General features: G+C 39.0%; 1 protein-coding gene across 1 annotated transcript in view; it reads right to left on the bottom strand.

The window, feature by feature from the left end:
• The window catches only part of LOC149299115 (cadherin-8), a 127170-nt gene that overhangs the window by 45349 nt on the left and 63265 nt on the right, over window positions 1-18556 (bottom strand). The window contains exons 3-4 of the mRNA XM_089486497.1: window positions 14453-14572; window positions 7021-7188 (exon numbers count right to left, since the gene is read on the bottom strand). Of these exons, the coding sequence (XP_089342623.1) occupies window positions 7021-7188; window positions 14453-14572 (288 nt within the window). The remainder of the gene's footprint in view (window positions 1-7020; window positions 7189-14452; window positions 14573-18556) is intronic.

Below are 18556 nucleotides of genomic sequence, written 5' to 3' on the forward strand. Positions count from 1 at the left end.
TTGTAAAGGGCTCATTAAATGCCCTGCCTAACACCTTTCAAACCCCAGTCTGGCTTTGAGCTGTCTGGTCCCACTACGGCGGAGCAAAACGTGAAACACTTCTCCACTGATCCACGTCCTACCTCCACAACTACAACAGTCACAGAGACACCTGCAAAATGTTATGGTATTTGGGAGACCATTCTACTTCCTCTGCATAGATTTTCATTGGTTCTTGCACGGACCTTTGTGAAGCTGGCTCACTGGACACGGACGCTCCCAGGCTGCAGCTGCCATCTCCAGTCAGATGTGTTACCGTCTGTTCACTCCCTAACGGCAAACAAAGGTTTGAAATGGCCAGACATGAAAGTTGTTATGCAGAGATGTTTACTTCCGGAAAGCCGTCACTTCCAGCACTTTGTATTTAATTTTGCCAGCAGTTTGGAAGAGATTAAACATAAACTTCCGAGGATGGCATGGGGGCTGCATTTGGAGTCTGACCTACTGGTAGATTTTGTGCTGTCATTGTCTATGGATGCCTGTTTTACAAATAAGTACTTGTTGCAGCCGTCTGGAGTCCGTTTTTCTTTCTCCCATATTTTTGTTTGCTCATTTATTTCTCTGCCTGCAGGATGACTGACAAAACTTCCGGCCACTTTTAATCATTTCAAAAACGTGTCTCAGCCTCTAGCTCCAGTTCCCACGCCTTTGGATCCCTTACCTCATGACTGGAGACACGCACCTAAATCTGGAATTTCCTCTCTGCACTTCCTGCTACAATGGACCGCCTACTACAAAGTCTTGCCTTCCTGTTCTAAGCACATGGCACCTACCAGCTTGGTTTCTGAAATTAGCCCCTAAGTACCTATCCTCTGAAGTTATTGAGACGTTAATATCCAGCAGGAAACCTGTCAACTCGATCAGATATCAAAAGATCTAGAAGACATTTGGTGTTGTCAGTTACACCAGATATGGCAGCATTCAGTCTCTTAGTAACTGAAAATCCTTCAGAGGTGTTTTGATGCAGGCCTAAGGCCTGTTCCTATCAAGGTTCAAATTTGTGCCCTTAATGCTGCTCTAGATACCTGGTTGTCTGATCACCCCATGGATCTGTAGATTCTCTCCCCGACAGTACCAACTTGGGATCTTAATTTTATGCTACGTCATAAGTGTCTCTCAAGGTAACCCTTCTGATCGGCTTGATGGTTAAGTGAACTACAAGCATTATCCATACTAGATGCTCCTTAAATCCTTTGAGGATAGAGTTGTTCTTTGCCTTTTTCCTAAATTCCTTATCAGTTGTTTCTGATAAGATCTCTAAAGATAAAATACTACCTGTATTTTGCACCGATCCTCAGAATTCCAAAGAAGTTCAACTTCACTTATTGGACCTCAGAAGATGTATTCAGATCTACCTAAAGCGCACTGAGAATCGGAGGTGATCTACATCCTTGAAAGTATCCTTCTCGGGTGTCAGGAAAGACATGACAGCTTCAAAATCCTCTATCAGTCGATTAATTATGGAGGCAATTTCTGCAGGGAAGAATCCTCCTACTGAATTAAAACCTCACTCCACCAGGGCTGTTTCCTTATTTTGGGCTGAAGCAGCAGGAGTACAACCAGCCGTTATCTCGGCCACTTGGAGTTGGCTTCACACCTTTACCAGGCACAACAAACGGAATGTGACTAACCTGAAGGGCACTGTTTGGGAGACATATTCTCCAAGCTATTATTTAATTGCTCCCTCGTGTCTTGCTATCTCTCCTTAGTGTCACTGGGAATAGCAAGGAAATAAAGATTTCTTACCTTGGAATTCCGTTTCCTTGTCCATTCCCCAGTGGCACCCCACCCCCCCATAAATATAATTTGCGTTTGATATGAGTTGGTCTTGTTCTTACACTGGGGATGCTTAATTTATTTGTTCCTGCCCTGCCTGAAAGGTAGAGCGTCTCTTCATAGGAAAATTAATTCCCAGGTAAGAATTCTATCTTTGTACTGATTAAATAATTACAGATGGGGGCGAATAGTCAGTTTTATTTTGATAATGGTAATAGTAAATACCTAATAACTTTCATACTTTTTGTTTTTGCAAAAAAACGTGGGAGTTGGCTCCAAAATGTTAAAATATCTGCATTCTCCTCCATTCTTAAAATATGGACAAGAATTTTTGGCCACTTCTACAATGGACCTCATACTGTCCAAAACAAACTTTATATTGAACTTGTAGAAATTATAAAAACTAGATTCTGGGTACTGGAGCCATTTAAGTATTTAAGACATTTTCAGTATTATTAATGTAAGATTTCTGAATTCCATTAACTACTCACTGTTTGAACATAGCTTATTGTTGATCAGCTGAGTGTGGCCTTGAAAGGATTTCTATGGACCCCATAAAAAAAGGTCCCATTTCTTTGGACCTTAATACCTTATTAAAATCTTGTTCCCTAGCCTCTGCTTAGAAATGGTATATGGTCAGAGATGAGCCCAAGGACCGGTCAGAGTTTGAGTCTTTACAGCAGGAATAACAGGCAGACCAGATGGGCTGGATGGGACCTATCTGCCGGCAAATTCTATGTTTGTATATCTCCTTAAAAAAAAAAAAAAAAAAAGATAAACCGCACTGGTCCCTGCTCTCAAGAGTTTCAGAATAGCACATGGAGAGTTCCTTAGAGACGCAAAGGGGTTTATTTACTAAATAGGGACATGATGGGAGAGTTTGCACTAGAGTTGCAGTTTCATCTCTGTTCATTAGATATTTTGAAGGTCCAGCTAGATCTCCTCAGTAAATGAACTATACGTTATGCAGAGCCAGCTCAACCCTTCATGCACAGAATTTCACCAGGGATGGCCATTAATAATGTACAGTAAATTCAGGACATTGAAACCACTACTCTCCTAGTGCTTTATTAAATAAAAACCCCAGTGTGAGTTATTTTTCTTTAAATTTTAGTTTATGGGACACACATCACCTTTGCTTTAAATGTATTCTTTTAAAAGAGGCAAATGGAACACTTCATAACCCTGGCCTCTTCAATACAATTACTCAATACCAAAATACCGAATATTTTTTTTTCTTAAAATAAAGCTATTTATTGTCTTTTCCGATCATACAGCGGGCTTCATCATTACAGCGGTGCTCTGAGACTAACTTACAAATTCACGCTTCGGTGTATCCTGGCATGTATATATAATTCTTTAAGGGTAAACAAAATAAAATAGTTTGAAGAGTTTGCGTGATTTCTAAAAAATGCCCATAATTAATTTGGGAGAAATATCTGTGAAATGCAACTTGCAAACTAATGAACTCCCGATGGACCCCGGCCATGCTATACAAATGTTGAGCAGGCTTTAGGTAAATACTCGAATTGCTTAAAAAAAATTACAATACACTGATTTAAGATACTAGTGAATGTTTACGTGGTATCTATTCTTTTTGAAAGTCCATTAGTTTTAATAGTTATTTGAGTGTTGATGAGGCTGACAGAGGATAATCCACGATATTGTGCATCCGATCCTTAATCTAAGGACTTTAATCGTGTGTTACATTTCCCAAATTAAACTTTGAGACCATCATTTTGATTTATGCAATTCATTTAAAATGAAGAACAAACATGATGATTAAAATGTGTCTAAACAGTAATGTAAGTGATATCATTGATTTTTATTAAATAGTCTGTCTAAAAGAAGTACCAAATCCGATAAACATAGAATTTGACGGCAGATCAGACCATCGGCTCATCAATTCTGCCTGTTTTTCCTGCTGTAAAGATTCAGATATTAGGCCTGTCTGAGATTCAGGATAGATTTATGCCTTTCCCATGGATGCTTAAATTACCTTTCCGCATCTACCTCTACCAACAACTTTCTTATGTTACATCTAAACTTCTTACCCTCTTGTTTTATATTATGGCCTCTTGAAACAAACTTTTCTCCTTTCTATAACATCTCATCTTTCTCTTCTTTCCTCCAAGCTATGCATAATATATACACAGTATACTATTTTAGTCTCCCCCTTCTAAACTCTTTCCAAAATGTCAATATCCTTCTGAAGATGAGGTCCCCCAGAACTGTACCAGAGATCTGTGAAGTGGCAGAACCATCTCTCTCTTCCTAATTCTAATGCCTCTTGCTCTACAACCCAGCACCCTACTTACTTTTCCCGATACTTTGTTGCATTACCTGCTCATCTTTAGGTCCTCAGAAATAATTAGTCCTAGGTCCCTCTCTTCTGTTGTCACTGACAGGACACTGTCCACAGTGCTATATTCTGCCTTGGAATTTTAACTTCCCAAGTGCATTGTTTTACATTTAACTGCCGCTCAGTAAAATGTCAAAAGTTTTCTCTGGAATCTATAAGATTTACCCATGGTCTGGAGCTTCTGTCTAGAAGACATGACAATAGTGGAAGCGGGGTACATTGATGTCCTTCTAATAATCTTGTTAAGTAGATACGTTTATGAAAGATATGTCTCGCTTCGTAGTGTGATAAAAACTTAATCATGACCTAACAATATATTTCTTAGTCAAACAGTATGTTCTCATGCCATCCTATACATATGATTCTGAAGTGCCTTCACATAATTTAAACTTTTCAGGTGCCCAAATCAGGACACTCTTTAGAGGGTGGGTGACAGGGGAAGTGATGCGTTCAGGACTCTGTAGTCACCTTAGTACCTTGCATCATATTGAGGAGGAACACTAGGATGACATCATATCCTAGCGCTCATCTTCGAATGCACAGAACTTGATTGATGTTACAACCCGGTGGGTTGTTTAGGGAGATTTTCTACTCTCCTTAATTCATACAGATGAGAGATAAGCCTACATAAAAAGTTTCTTAGGAACATAATGCAGTGTTTGTAATAGGTTGGAAGGGCTGCGTTGAAAGTGGATTGTGGCATATTTTATTTGTTATTCAAAACGTCTATATTTTTCTCAACTAAGAGACAATCTAAATCAGTCTTTTTTAAAAAAAAATTCAAATTAATTTTAAGGCTAATTTGAAATGCATTTTCAACATGACAAAAAATGTTTAAATCCCAGTTAACGTTTACTTCTTAGATGTAAAAGAACCAAATAGCCTTCGCTTCTTTGTACAGCTATTTCAGGGCACATCCACTAAAGCTGCACACAACAAGATGCATTTATGAGCAAATGGTTTATATAGCTAAGAGGCATAGATTGTCCCGAAATATATGTTCTTCTCTCCAGAATCAATCCTCATTATTTTCTTTGTGCATCGAACGTAAGTGCAAAATATTGAAGAAATTCTCTGTTGGAAGTATAGCCATTTAAACCTGACCAGCAAGACATAGATTGGAGCCTTCGAAGGAAGAATAGATTTAGAAGCAGAGAGCGTTACTTTTCAAAATGCTGCCTTGTTTGGTTTCTCTCCGCATTAGTATGTAAGTGAGTGATATTACCTCTAGGGATAAATACCATAGCCAGCGTTGTAATTGCATTTGTTGGTTGATAGCAGCTACTATTTCAGCATCTGTCAATAATAAAGATACCACCAGCTGAAGATGCTTAAAATACTAAAGAACAACCCACAGACTCCGAGATAAATGGAAGTCTATCGAAGAGAGATCTTCGGAACAGTCTCATAAAAAGTAGACAAGTAGTCATCTTCGAAACGTCCCTATGGGAAGCACTACTGACCAGTTGGAAGTTCTGTACATGGTGTTCTTTGCTGCCATGTCTACATTACTTGATAAATGCCATTCCCTTATTACAATATTCCTGGAAAAGAACATTGGCTTGTAGAAAGTTGAGTGTTAACTGGTTTCAAACAATGTTTTTTTAAACAAAATGGTCAACTGCAACTAGAAAATTGGCAGTAGTGCCATAAGAACAGCACATTAAACACCATAATATGTACAGAAATGTTCCCTAAATCCATTGTTGTAGATTTTAATAATAATATACTATCCACATTTAATGAGCTGCACTTAGTAAATATGTTTATTCTGATTCCTTGCAGATATATGTGCTAAAAGTAGAGACACGTTTTTATTTTCTCTGGAAAATATATATATATATATAAATATACTGGTAGGCTACTGAATATGCGTTTCACCTTGAAAATAACCATAAAAGACAAAAAAAGAAAAAAAAATGTTTTTTTTTAAATCTATTGTTTTTTGCCATTCAGTACAAAAATAGACTCTTTGAATTGGATGGCCGAGCGTATGAATACTTCAGATATGGAAATCTTCACCATCTCCGATATGTTAATATTTATTGTACAAAGGGCTGTTTCCAAAGACCCTGAAGCATTTATCTTGCCCAAAGAAGAATTTAAAACTAGCGATTCCTTTGTCTTCAAGAAGAAAATAGATGAAAACAAAGGATCCAACAGAAAATATTGAAAGATAAAATGAAGATATGTTCTTGTATTGCCAGATTCTGTGAAATTTGATCAAATCTTGTTGGAATAACGTATATGAACTGCTTTGTCTTAAGTAAAAAAAAAAATAATTTATACAGAGCCCGGCAACATAGGACAACCTTTCAAGGATGCTCCTGGTAAGTACCGCATAGTGAACCGCTTTAAATTTCTTACCAAAAACAAATGATAAAATATAATAGTCATTTAAATTATACAGTTTTAGGTCCTAATCTATTAAATTCTCATGAAACAAGGATTTTTGCGTTAATCCTCTCTGTCTGTCAAACATGAAGAAATACTACCTTAATAGGTTGGTGTTCACAAAAGTCCCCAAACTTGGTATCTTGTTGATATCTATGGAGTGAGGAGGCCTGAGACATTATCTGATGATTTTGGCCGAGGAAAAGAAGCCTTTGACTAGGGAATTGGGGCAATGCGTTTATACCATGCCTTCATCTTCTGGGTGTTCTCCTTATTGGTCTTCACCCAGCGTCTGTCAGTAAATATGATAGGCCCATCTTTCCACCCCAACAAATTATTGAAATGATCTTTATATTGAGTAGGTTGAGTCCTAATGTTTTCCTAGCTATATTGCAGCGTGACATTAATGTATAAAAATTCCATGAGATAACAGTATAAGCTCTACTTACTCATTGCAAACTTTGGCGGGTTATCGTTGACATCCGTAAGCGTAACAGTAACTGTTGTAGTTCCAGAGAGTCCTCCCATGTGTCCACCCATGTCCTTTGCTTGGATGACCACAATGTATTCCTCTCTGGCCTCTCTATCCATGTTAGGAAGCGCTGTCTTTATTATAGCTATAATGAGAGAAAAACAGCATTTATTTGAATAATGTAGATTTCTCACTAAAATATAAGAGGCAGTATGCATTGCATGTACATAGAATGGTCCTACACCCTTATATTATTAATGCATCGTACTTTTCTCCAATCTTGGTTCAGCCTGGTGCATATTTAATGTGGTTAGCCCTATTTTGGGACTACTACGTATTTAGGAATTGCGTATTTAGGTATCTTTATGTGTCATATAATATAAATAACACCAATTATATATATATATATATATATATATATATATATATATATAAAAATACAAAAATGGCGTATTGGTGGGCTTAGCATAATATGGCCATATAATGTGACTAAAACTCCAATTTTGTCATCTTAGAAAGGTGTTTTTAAGTAGTTTTAACTACAGTCATGAGAGTTTATAACCTATTTGATGTGTGTGCGCTGATTTAGAGATTGTGTGTGTGTGTGTATATATATATATATATATATATAATATTTACTTGCAAAAAAGTGTATATCATTTATTCTTCTTTAATCCCCCTTTAATTATTTTGTGGTTGGGTACAAATAATGCTAGATCTCAGGATTACAATAAAGAATGAAAAACCTATAATTGGTTTATCCCCTCTCTGCCACTGGTTTTATGTTACCACCAGACAATAGTTTCACGGAAATAGCAATAAACATTTCATTATGCAAAATAAGATCAATTTCTCACGACTCGATTTTATTGTTGTACATAGTCATTTATCACTGGACTGTTGATAAGGGCAGATTGCGTATTTATGAATTTATTTTGGTTTTCAGAAAATGATATTTAACTTTAAGCCTGATTACATGAAATATGAGGATCACCCTTCTTCTCGTATACGTGTACCTTCATTACGCAGCCACTGACATTCTTTCAAATTCGGTAGCGAACATCTGATTCACATTGTTCCTAGTCTGAAGAGCAACAATGTTCCGGCATCTGGATAATATGCCACTTTGTATTGCAAAACTATTTTTCAAATGACAATATTGTAGTCTCTACCTGATATATACATGCTTGATATACTATACTGATACCAAGTAACATCTCTGAAAAACATAAAGTAGGGAAATGATTGTACTCGTTCATGCACAATGTTATATCCAGTGTGTGCGCAAGGTAATCTTTACCAAGAGTATTATCTGGAAAATAAAAACAAATATATCTTTTATGGTGCTTATCGGGATTCCTGTTTTAGATTTTTCCACCCATCATCATCATGGGTAACTACATTATCTTAATCATATTACCCAGTAATTCTGAAGGTCATATGCATGAGAGCTTCATGGGGATGGTAGAATGGAGAGAAAAACAATGGTATCCATCTACGTGTAATGTGGAATATGTATGTCCTTCGGGATTCTTCTTCATTGTCTTTTTTAAAAGCTAATCAAAGTGCTTCATTAGGAAATGTCAATCGGTAGTTCTTGTTTAGGGGCTACAACACATGGTTTTACATGGCCAACAGGAGAAAATAGAGCTCTGTATTTGTCAGTGCCTATTTAGTCCCTATAGTTTTCATTGTTGGATGATCCCTATACAAAGGGTTGTGGTCATCCCTGGGAGCTCCTCAGATTTGACCTGGAGTCTCTGGGTGAGGACTTGCTTCCCTGGATCTTGAGATCACTCTCTGGGCAGGGGGGGGTGTTTAGTCAAGCTTACTGACTCCCAGCCTACTTAATGCGATCAGAGGCTAGCTCCACCCTTATCTGAAGTTGACTCCACCCCTAATGTGCCTCCCCATTGGGCAGATAGCCCAGACGATACAGGGAAGTCTCCTGGGTATAACATAGTGTTTAGATTTCTCTTATTAAAGCGTGTTCTCTCACGCAGCTCAGCCAGGCCAAACTGTGTATCCCACAAATTTGGTTTGGAGTTTTCTTTTTTTTTTTTTTTTAAAAAAACAAAACACACACAGGGACGGAGGTCCCACCCGGCACCCTACAGCTCACATTGCAAAGTAGCGGCATCACTGCAGCAAGAGAGACTTAGTAAGAGGGTCCGCCAAAAACGAGAGCCAGTGAAACCACGTCTGAAGATATTGCGCATGACGGTCCTCGGATTGCAGCACCAGCTCCTCAAACACCCTGATTGACTCAACCCGTTCGATCCATTCGCGAAAGGAGGGCGGAAAAGCGTCCTTCCAGTGGAGCAGTATAAGCGACCGTGCCGCAGTTAGTAAATGATGGGTCACTGACTTTTTGAAGCCAGCAATGGACTGAGAGGTATGACTGAGCAAGTAAAAACTAGGCAGGAACGGTGCAGGGTCGTCTGAAAGGCGTTGAACCGTCTCATGGACACTCGACCAGAACGGAGCAATCTTAGAACAGTCCCACCAGATATGGAGTAGAGTACCAGGAGCAACACCACAGCGCCAGCACGTGCCGGAGGAGTTGGGAAAAGCTCTATGGAGCGCCACAGGCGTCATGTACCAGTAGGTAAGGAGTTTGTAGGAAGTCTCCTGTGCCTTCGTTTGTCTGTAGCACTTGTGGGTCAAAAGAAAGATCTTGTCCCAATCAGACTGTTCCAGCGTGATGTGCAACATCTGTTCCCAGAGACTTTGAAATCGTAATGGCGCGGTTCTCGGGTGCTGAAGTAGGATTTGGTAAAGTAGGGAAACACCATGCGCCGGGAGTTCAGGTCTGGTGCACAGTGATTCAAAACCAGTAGGAGCCCTAGCGGGCGTGCCGGACCCCAGGAGGGACGTGAAATAACTGGAGAGTTGACAGTACTGAAAGCGTTCAGGAGGGAGGGCCCCGAGTCGCCGCATACGTCGGTCAGGGAGCGCAGACGATTTCCAGCAAGAAACTTAGAGAACGGGACGTAATCCGTCAAGGCTGTCCGCAAGTAAGGGCCCGGAGCCTGTCCCGGGGGAAAATCAGGATTGTTCCACAGTGGCAGCAGTGGTGATGGGTAGGACGTCGGACCCAATTTAACATGGAGAGAATGCAGGACTCGTAACGACGCGGATATCAAGGGGTGAGCCTGAGCAAGGTCCCGTGAGTGATGCCGCTGCAGCCACGGGAGGTGTCCAACAGGGATGCCCAGGAGAGATGACTCCATAGCTATCCACAATTTGTGCAAGGGACTATGTGCCCACTCCAGGACCCTCAAAAGATGGCAAGCGTCATAGTGCGGGGACACGGCAGGCCCATCCCGCCACAGGACTTGGGGAGGACTAACGTAGAGAATCTATTCCTGGGCCTCCTGTTAGCCCACACAAATCGAAGGAACATGGTCTTGAGAGAAGCAAAAAAGGACGGGGTAGTGGTTTGGAGTTTTCATTATGTTTTTTTTTGTGGTTTGTATTTCGTTTTCCCTGTTCCCTCCTGCTGTGTTAGATTATGTTGTGTCTCTTACACTTGCGTTCTCAGCTGTCTGAATATTGGGTTCATTTGTCTGTCTTTTTCTCTGGTTTTCCCGTTCGTCTTCACCCCCCGCTGCTCTTCCTGCTCTTGCTGAATGGGATGTTTTCATACAGCAGGGTTGGGAGTCAGAAAATAAAGATGTATATAACTTCATGATGACGCCTCTCTTTTTCAGACATCTGTACAACTTGATCTACCCTTTATACAACGGATCATATTTATATAGGCAAATATTTAGTAATTCTGGGAAAAAGTGTCAAAATTAGATCAGTACACTTGTCTCCTAATGTTTTGCCTGCATTACTTTACCTGTTTACATGTGTACAAAGGAAAATATTCATGAGTGTGTTGGGTGGAAAGCCGTTGAGCTTGGTTCAACATACGTGATCAACCTCATATGGAATAACCATGAAGCTAGAGACTCTGACGGCAAATAAGAACCCTTCTGCCCATTTAGTCTCCCTTTTTAACGGTGCTGACCTAAATTATTGTAGAGAGTACAGGGATTCAGGCTCCGGGAGAAAAATATTCCCTTTTAAAGGCATTCGAACCAGGTGAAGCATATTCAAGTCATAGATCCGGGTAATGGAATGCTAACAAGCTCTCTCAAAATTCTGCCGCGTTGAATTTGATTAAGCCAAAGGCCATTTGCATTAACAGCTACTTAACAATAAGCAAATATTTGCTGCGCCTCTGAAAGCACGCTGTTAATCAATCACAACATCTATACAGTATCAAATTTGAATCAACTCAATTCTCTCGAGAAATCTTCTGAAGAAAATATTAATTTAATTCATTTTTAGCCTTCACTTATTAAAATGAACACTGTGCGGGCAAATAGGAGAAGTCTAAGCTGTTGGTGAATTAATCTTGATTTAAAATATAGTGCTTGTTCACTTAATGTTGGAATTTAAAATCAGAACACGTGATCGCTGCTACGTCTGATCACATGTACAGATCTAAGTACTGTCTTTGTCTCTGTTAACTGTGGTCGTGCACCGAAAAAGAGACAGAAAACACTATAACATAGTGATTCCATGTGTCCCAAGACCCCAAAACACACAAGGGGTTAATTTTAATGAATATTGTATAGCTAGTGTGGTGATTGATAGTTATTGATGAATTAGATATGGTTAGGTATGGGTTAAAAATAAATGACTAAAAACCTAAAAGAACATAAATAAAAACTATATAGGAATATAGGGTTGTTTTTTGTTTGTTTTTTAAATCCAGGCAAGTTAAGAAATACGTTTTTGTTGTTTGTTTTTTTTAACACTAATACTAGCTGTGGATAATATTAAATATTATCAATATTATAAAAAAAAATATTTTAAACATTTTCATAAAAAATAGAGCCCGACATACATGAATATGGTTAACAAACAAAAACTCTGTGTTTAATATAAATAATAATAAAAAAAATTAAAAAATAATATATACACACACCGTATTTGCTCGATTATAATACGACCCTGATTATAAGACGACCCCCCAAAATCAAAATATTATTTTAGGAAAAAAACAAAAAGCCTGAATATAAGACTACCCTATAGGAAAAAAGTTTTACTAGTAAATATTAATTCATGTAAACTAATTTTCATATTTAATAAAAGCTATGATTGAGAAAAAAATATATATTTTTTTATTTCCTTTTATTTGCCAACCTGCCCCCCCCAGTTATGCACATCTGCCCCCAAGCTTGCCACTCTGCCCCCCAGAAATGCCTTATCCCCTCCTATTTGCCACTCTGCCCCATGATGTGCCTTTTAACCCTCTATATGCCACTCTGCCTCCAGAAATGTCTTATACCCTCCTATATGCCACTGTGCCCCATGATACGCCTTTTAACCCCCTATATGCCCCTCTGCCCCATGATATGCCTTATACCCCTATATGACACTCTGGCATATAGGGGGTTAAAATGCATTTCTGGAGGTATATATATATATATATACATAACTGCTAACAGCAATCACACTTCTATCAAGCCAAGGCAGCCAGTACATGCTGGAACCTGGGGATGATAGTAGTGTGATTACAGCCTCCCTATGCCATGCTACCACCACCACCCCCACCCCCCTTACACATCCATGCTATCACACACACACTCATTCACAAACATTTAAATACTCATTCATTCCATTAGTCACACATACTAAATCAGAGAAATGTAAATAACAGTTGAAGAAAGTCATAGTTAAAACACAAAAAATGTTCTTGTCCTATAGTATAAAAAAGTCCTTAAGGGGTTAAAACATTATTTTAGGGGGGGAAACACGCTTTTGATATGTGCTGCGGGAGAAAAGATGGCACACAGTGTATTGAAATAAATGCATTTACTTCAACTGCCTACAAGGTGCCAGAAAACACTCTTCATTACTATAGTTAAATCTATTTCACCTAAATATTAAGTAAAGAGAGCCCTCTAGCATGTCTCCGCCAAACATATCATAATCTTAAATTCTTTCAAATCTTACTAAAGGATATCGGCAATCATGGTTCAGATGTCATCGCCGTATAATGCATTTCGGAGGCTAGAACAAGTAATTCTGCGAGATACCATTACTGCGGTGCAAGATATGTTATCTCTTTTTGTTCGTAGACATTTGAAGCTTGACTCGGAGAGAGGAAATAAAATCATACTCCTTGTTCTTCCAGAAAGTAACATTTTTTGTTGTTTTATTTATTTATTTTAATTGCAGTTAATGCTGATGGTTTGTCTCGTTCTAAAAAAGCATTCATCAACGCATGAAAAGGGCCAGGCGGAAAATAAAAAAAAAATAAAAGGTTGCTTTCCCTCCTCCTTGCATTTTTTTTCTCCTTTCACAGTTATTAATTTTCATACTGGCTTGAAGCTTTTCAGTACACATTTCAAACATTGTATTATAGTTTTCTAGTTTAATTGAAGAGGTGACGAATCCCAGAGGAATTGGAGAGAGCTTGATCGAGCAACTGCCTACAAAATGCTATAAGTATTCCAGATAAATTACTATGTTCAGACTATTTTAAAACCATATGTGTGGAGTACGTTTTAGGAACACTGCGATTTCTTCTGCATTGTTATTAACAGGGAGATGCAGCTTCATGCAAAAATCTAAGGTCCAGGGTCCTCATACATATTGTTTCCAATAGCCATACCACCATTTTTACCCTTGGTTTCACATTTTGGGGGTTTTTTTTCGTATCGAAAGTTATTCTTTTAGATTCATCTCTGGTTTTTATGATATTGGGTGATTTTCTGAATGCAATATCAATGTTCACATCTCCTGAGTGACTTCCTGAGAAGGTATGATTTTGGTATGGACCTCCATTAGACCATTAGTGAGTTATTAAGTGGAAACTTTGCGACGAATATTTGAAGAGTGCTAGAGTCTGCCGATTCTTTTGGTGTTTCTGTGGTGGACGTATCCTATGTTTGGGGGAGTTAATATCTCCGGCCATGATGTTTTAGAAGAGGAGGACAGGAGATGGATGCTTCCAAGAGCATGGGTCCACCCGTAGCAATGACCGAAGAAGTGAATAACCCGATTCCTCTTTCTTTCTAGTGGATCACTGGTTGGTAATCCAGTTAAATCAGTTGTTCTCTAATTTTATTTCCTTCTTTGAGAGTGGAAAGTCTAATTTCAATAAGATATCATACGTAAACTTGCGATCCTGGCCCTCTTTATCGAATTCATCAGTTTGTCTTAGTCGACCTTCTTGAATATATGTATCGCAAGAAGCGCCGCATGAATTGTTGGCGATATATAAATAAAAGATAATGATACTAATATAATACGATCGTATAATATGAAAATGGCTTGGTTACCGTGTTTTCAGGGAGCTCGGCATAGTAGTAGGACAGGCTACGTTATGATATCGGTGTACCTACCTGTGTGGGGTTCGACAGAAAAGTAAGGTTGCCCTTCCAAAATGCTGTATACCAGTTTAGCGCTGTTTCCATAAACAGGATCGTCCGCGTCCGTGGCCGTTACCTTAGTGACAAAGGTACCTATGTACGAGAAAGAAGAAGAGACAATGACTGGCCTTATCAAAAACATGCTTAAAAGCCGCAGATCAATACGTTTCTAAGACGAGCGTAAAAGCAGCCTTTTAAAAATGAATCTCCGTCTTAACTCTTACCTGGGGTATAGGGTTATCGGTCCAGTCTAAAGAAGTGAGGATAGTTTTATTACCATTATTGATCATGGAAACAATGTTTCACCGATGCAATGATAAGGTTATATTATGCTTTTATTGATCTGTCATAAGGTTGCTGATTTTACTTTGTGTTTCTACAGATATTCTGAACATATGTATCATAATGGAATGTTTTTTTATGGATCTGTTCAATTTGACCTCATCTGTCAGATCCTTATGACCGACGAAAAGTATTTAAAGGGACAGTATGGACAGTAAAGAATTGGGCAATGCATGTGCCTTAAGATGACTTTTAATTAATATAAGTCATTCATTGGAAAAATGTACAGTCATTAGTTAACAAAAGGAGTGAAGCCACTACATTTAATGGGCTAACCCGCTCACATTTCCTCTGTATAATGTGATATACATTGTCCTCTAGTAGGTAACATCTCCTTTAGATTTTGAATTCTCTTCATTGTTTTGCCCCTGACCTCCGTTATTGCTTCCCAGCGCAATGTCATGAACAATTATCTAGCAGAAGAGGTGTCAACCGCAGGGACTATTGCTTAATTATAGCTGTGCCATAGTGTCTTACCAGGCCGGCGTACCTATAATTATCCACATGTAAAAATCTTGAAACAAAATTTGTATGAGAGGTATAATTCTTGAGCATGGAAAAAAACTATTATTACAAAAGATGTTGAGCCAAGGCATGAGCTGAATAAGGGATATTCTGCAAACTTATATGTATATTGTCAATTTGTTAGCTTTTTTGTACGTGTGCTGCACATCTCTATTAACAGTTTTAAATCAGAAGTTGTATTTATTTTGGAAGTCTAGGGGGTAAGTAATTTGAAATGGCTAATTTGTTTTTCTTCATTTTACATAAAAAGAGTACAAAATAGAAATAATGGCAAACAGATCACAGTAAGAATAACGAACAAAATAGATAATACATATATATATATAATACACATAAAAAAGATATGATGTAGACAGACGCACGTTTAGATTTCAGTCTACTAGTACAGGCATATGTATGCAGTTTCCAGGGTGTGATTTGCATATGATGTCATTCTGCTCACAGCTGGCCAATCCAGGAACTGGACATGCTATTCCCAATAAATAGGGCATTTGTTGGAATAGCTGAGACTAGACAGACCCAGGACTATTAGCAACTATATGTACAGGGCCGGCAGTCGGTATGCACTGTGAGGTGCGTTAAGGACAGGCTGAGTCTCCACAATGTGTCTGTCTGGATATGTAAGTGAGGTGCACGTGTGTGTGTCTGCGTATGTTAGCGTAGTGACTGTGTAACTGTGTGACCTGGGTAAGCTAGTGTGCATGTTCGTTTGTGTGCATGTGTGTTAGCCTGTGTGCATGTGCATTACTGTGAGTGTCCAGGTGTGTGTTAGTGTGGATGTGAGTATGTTAGTGCGTTAGCCTGTGTGCATGTATTTTAGTGTTGAGTTTCTGGTTGTGTTAGTGTGTGTGCATTAGCATATGTGCATGTGCGTTAGTGTGAGTGTCCACGCGTGTGTGTTAGTGTGAGTATGTTAGTGTATGTGTCTGTATGCATGTGTTTTAGTGTTGTGTTTCTGGTTGTGTTACTGTGTGAGTTAATGGGTCTGGTTGTGTTAGTGTGAGGGCCAGAGTGTGTTAGTGTCTAGTTGTGTTAGTGTGAGTGCCCATCCTGAGATCAGGCTCTTGATCAGAATTCGGATCAGCTCCATTTTGAGTCATATGTTGGCTACTCCACACGCCAGCATTATCATTCCTCGGATTCCCGTCATTAATAAAGTTTACCTTTCTTCCCACTTGAATATCCTTGTACATAATTTGAAGTTATAGATTTTCTACAAACGTACGAAATGACGTCGTAAAAGATAATGAGTTGAGGATAGATCAGCTCGCACCAGAGAGGCCAAAGAAACATCGTCAATTTTGTTTCTCAGCTGATTCCTTTGCAGATTGGAGTCCTGGATAATTACAAGTAAAGAGACATGCAACAAGCCGTGCATCCACGAGAATCGGAACATCGCGTTCCGAAGCTCAGATTTCCGACTGCCACACTTTCATTCTCAGATCTTTTCATACATTTAGGTAATGGCGACTAAGAAGAATTGCGGTTACTGAAATCTCTGTATTCTAGGATAGTTTTGTGGCGACCACCATGGATCTACCGCCATAGGCCTTTGCCAGAATGCGCTGCTGCCATGGTGGCTAGCCAGCACAGGAGGAAAGAGATAACCGATAGCCCTCTGAAAGGCTCATGCTCACATAGGAAGCAGATAATAATTTATCGTATATTCCAGCAGTGCTGCTGACATTATAATGCAGTCCCTCAAGGTTGTAAGCTTGCGAGCCGGGCCCTCTCCACCTAATGTATCGGTTTGTCTTAGTCTTGTCAGACCCCTTGAATATATGTATTGTATTAAGTGCTGCGTAAATTGATGGCGCTATATAAATAAACGATAATAATTATAATAGTAATAATAATAATACAATACACCGAGACAGGAGGAGCGATTGGGACGTCGAACCTCCCACTACATTTCCGCATACTTCAAACAGCACGGCGCAACTGGCTATAGGATTAAATGGCAATTGGAAAATCAACGAGGTCCTATGCTATTCTGATTATAGGTATTAAACAGGAAATATGTTTTATCATTCGGGAAGGGGGATTAAGGCAAAAAACGCCAGCTTTTAAAACAAGTTGCAATCTTGAGTTCCGGGCGTTTTAAAGGCACAATGTCTGCAATATAACGTACGCCTTTGTTAATTCCCCTTTTGCCCAGAGCTTTTGACGATCGCAGCGAGTGGTTCCTGTAATAAGCAGTGATTTCCTTGTGATTAAATACATTTTTTAAAAATGGAGATGGATAAAGCATATCACTCTCTTTCAAATGGACGGACTGGAGGATGTGATATTAATATTTAATAAGAGGAATACAGGTTGTGGGCATAGCACGCTGCTTTGGGAAATATTCTATGTTTCTGAGTGACATCATTTAACACCCCTAACCAAAGAAAAGTGCTGCGCACGTGGAGAGGCTACTTCCCTTATACATTATTAACAGACCGTCTTCCAATGTAACAGGATAACACGGCGTGGAGTAAGCAGAGAACGCTTTGTTAGCCCGGTACGTACTCTATCAATTTGCAATGTGACCTAAGCCACGGGCCATTCAAACGCCGTAAGATATGGCAAGGTAATGAACCATAATTATCGAATGTTATGGAAAATCGTGGATACTCTGTTCGCTAATATATCATGTTCTAATGGAACAAGTCAAGTCGGTAACCGAAGTAAGATACTCTGCGATGGCAGAAATATCATTTTCTTTTTTCTTTTTCTTTTAGAGACTGTTGTTTAAAAGCATCAGATCACTTATAAAGCTACACAAACAAACAGAATGCAATTTGAACTGATGTTATTTCATTAGGTTTCTGGTAACACTATCCAAATTGATAGCTGGAGGAGAAGAAAAAATCCATACGTTACAAGAGACCGATGTTAGGTCTAATTATTAAAATGTTTCTTTGAGTTATCATCTGGTTCACTAAACGCACTCAAAGTTGTATATAATGAAAACATTACCTGACTAGTTGGCGTATTTAAACCACCAGTCGTCCTTTGATCATCCTGGTCCTAGGTGGTCAGAGGATCTAGGAAGCTTTTGAAGGGCCCCATGCACCTTAGGGCCCTCCCTTAGGCCCCTGAATGCAAATGATCACTATAGGACCCCAAGAAGGAAGAACATTGATACCTTAGTTCCAAGTGGCTTTTTGTGTTATTAAAACACCTCAAAAGTCTCTGTACCGTTTCTATGTATTATAGTAAAACATT

This window comes from Sceloporus occidentalis, unplaced genomic scaffold (genome assembly GCF_023333645.1).
Source record: "Sceloporus occidentalis isolate IW3139 unplaced genomic scaffold, rSceOcc1.0.p SCAF_29, whole genome shotgun sequence".
Lineage (NCBI taxonomy): Eukaryota > Metazoa > Chordata > Lepidosauria > Squamata > Phrynosomatidae > Sceloporus > Sceloporus occidentalis.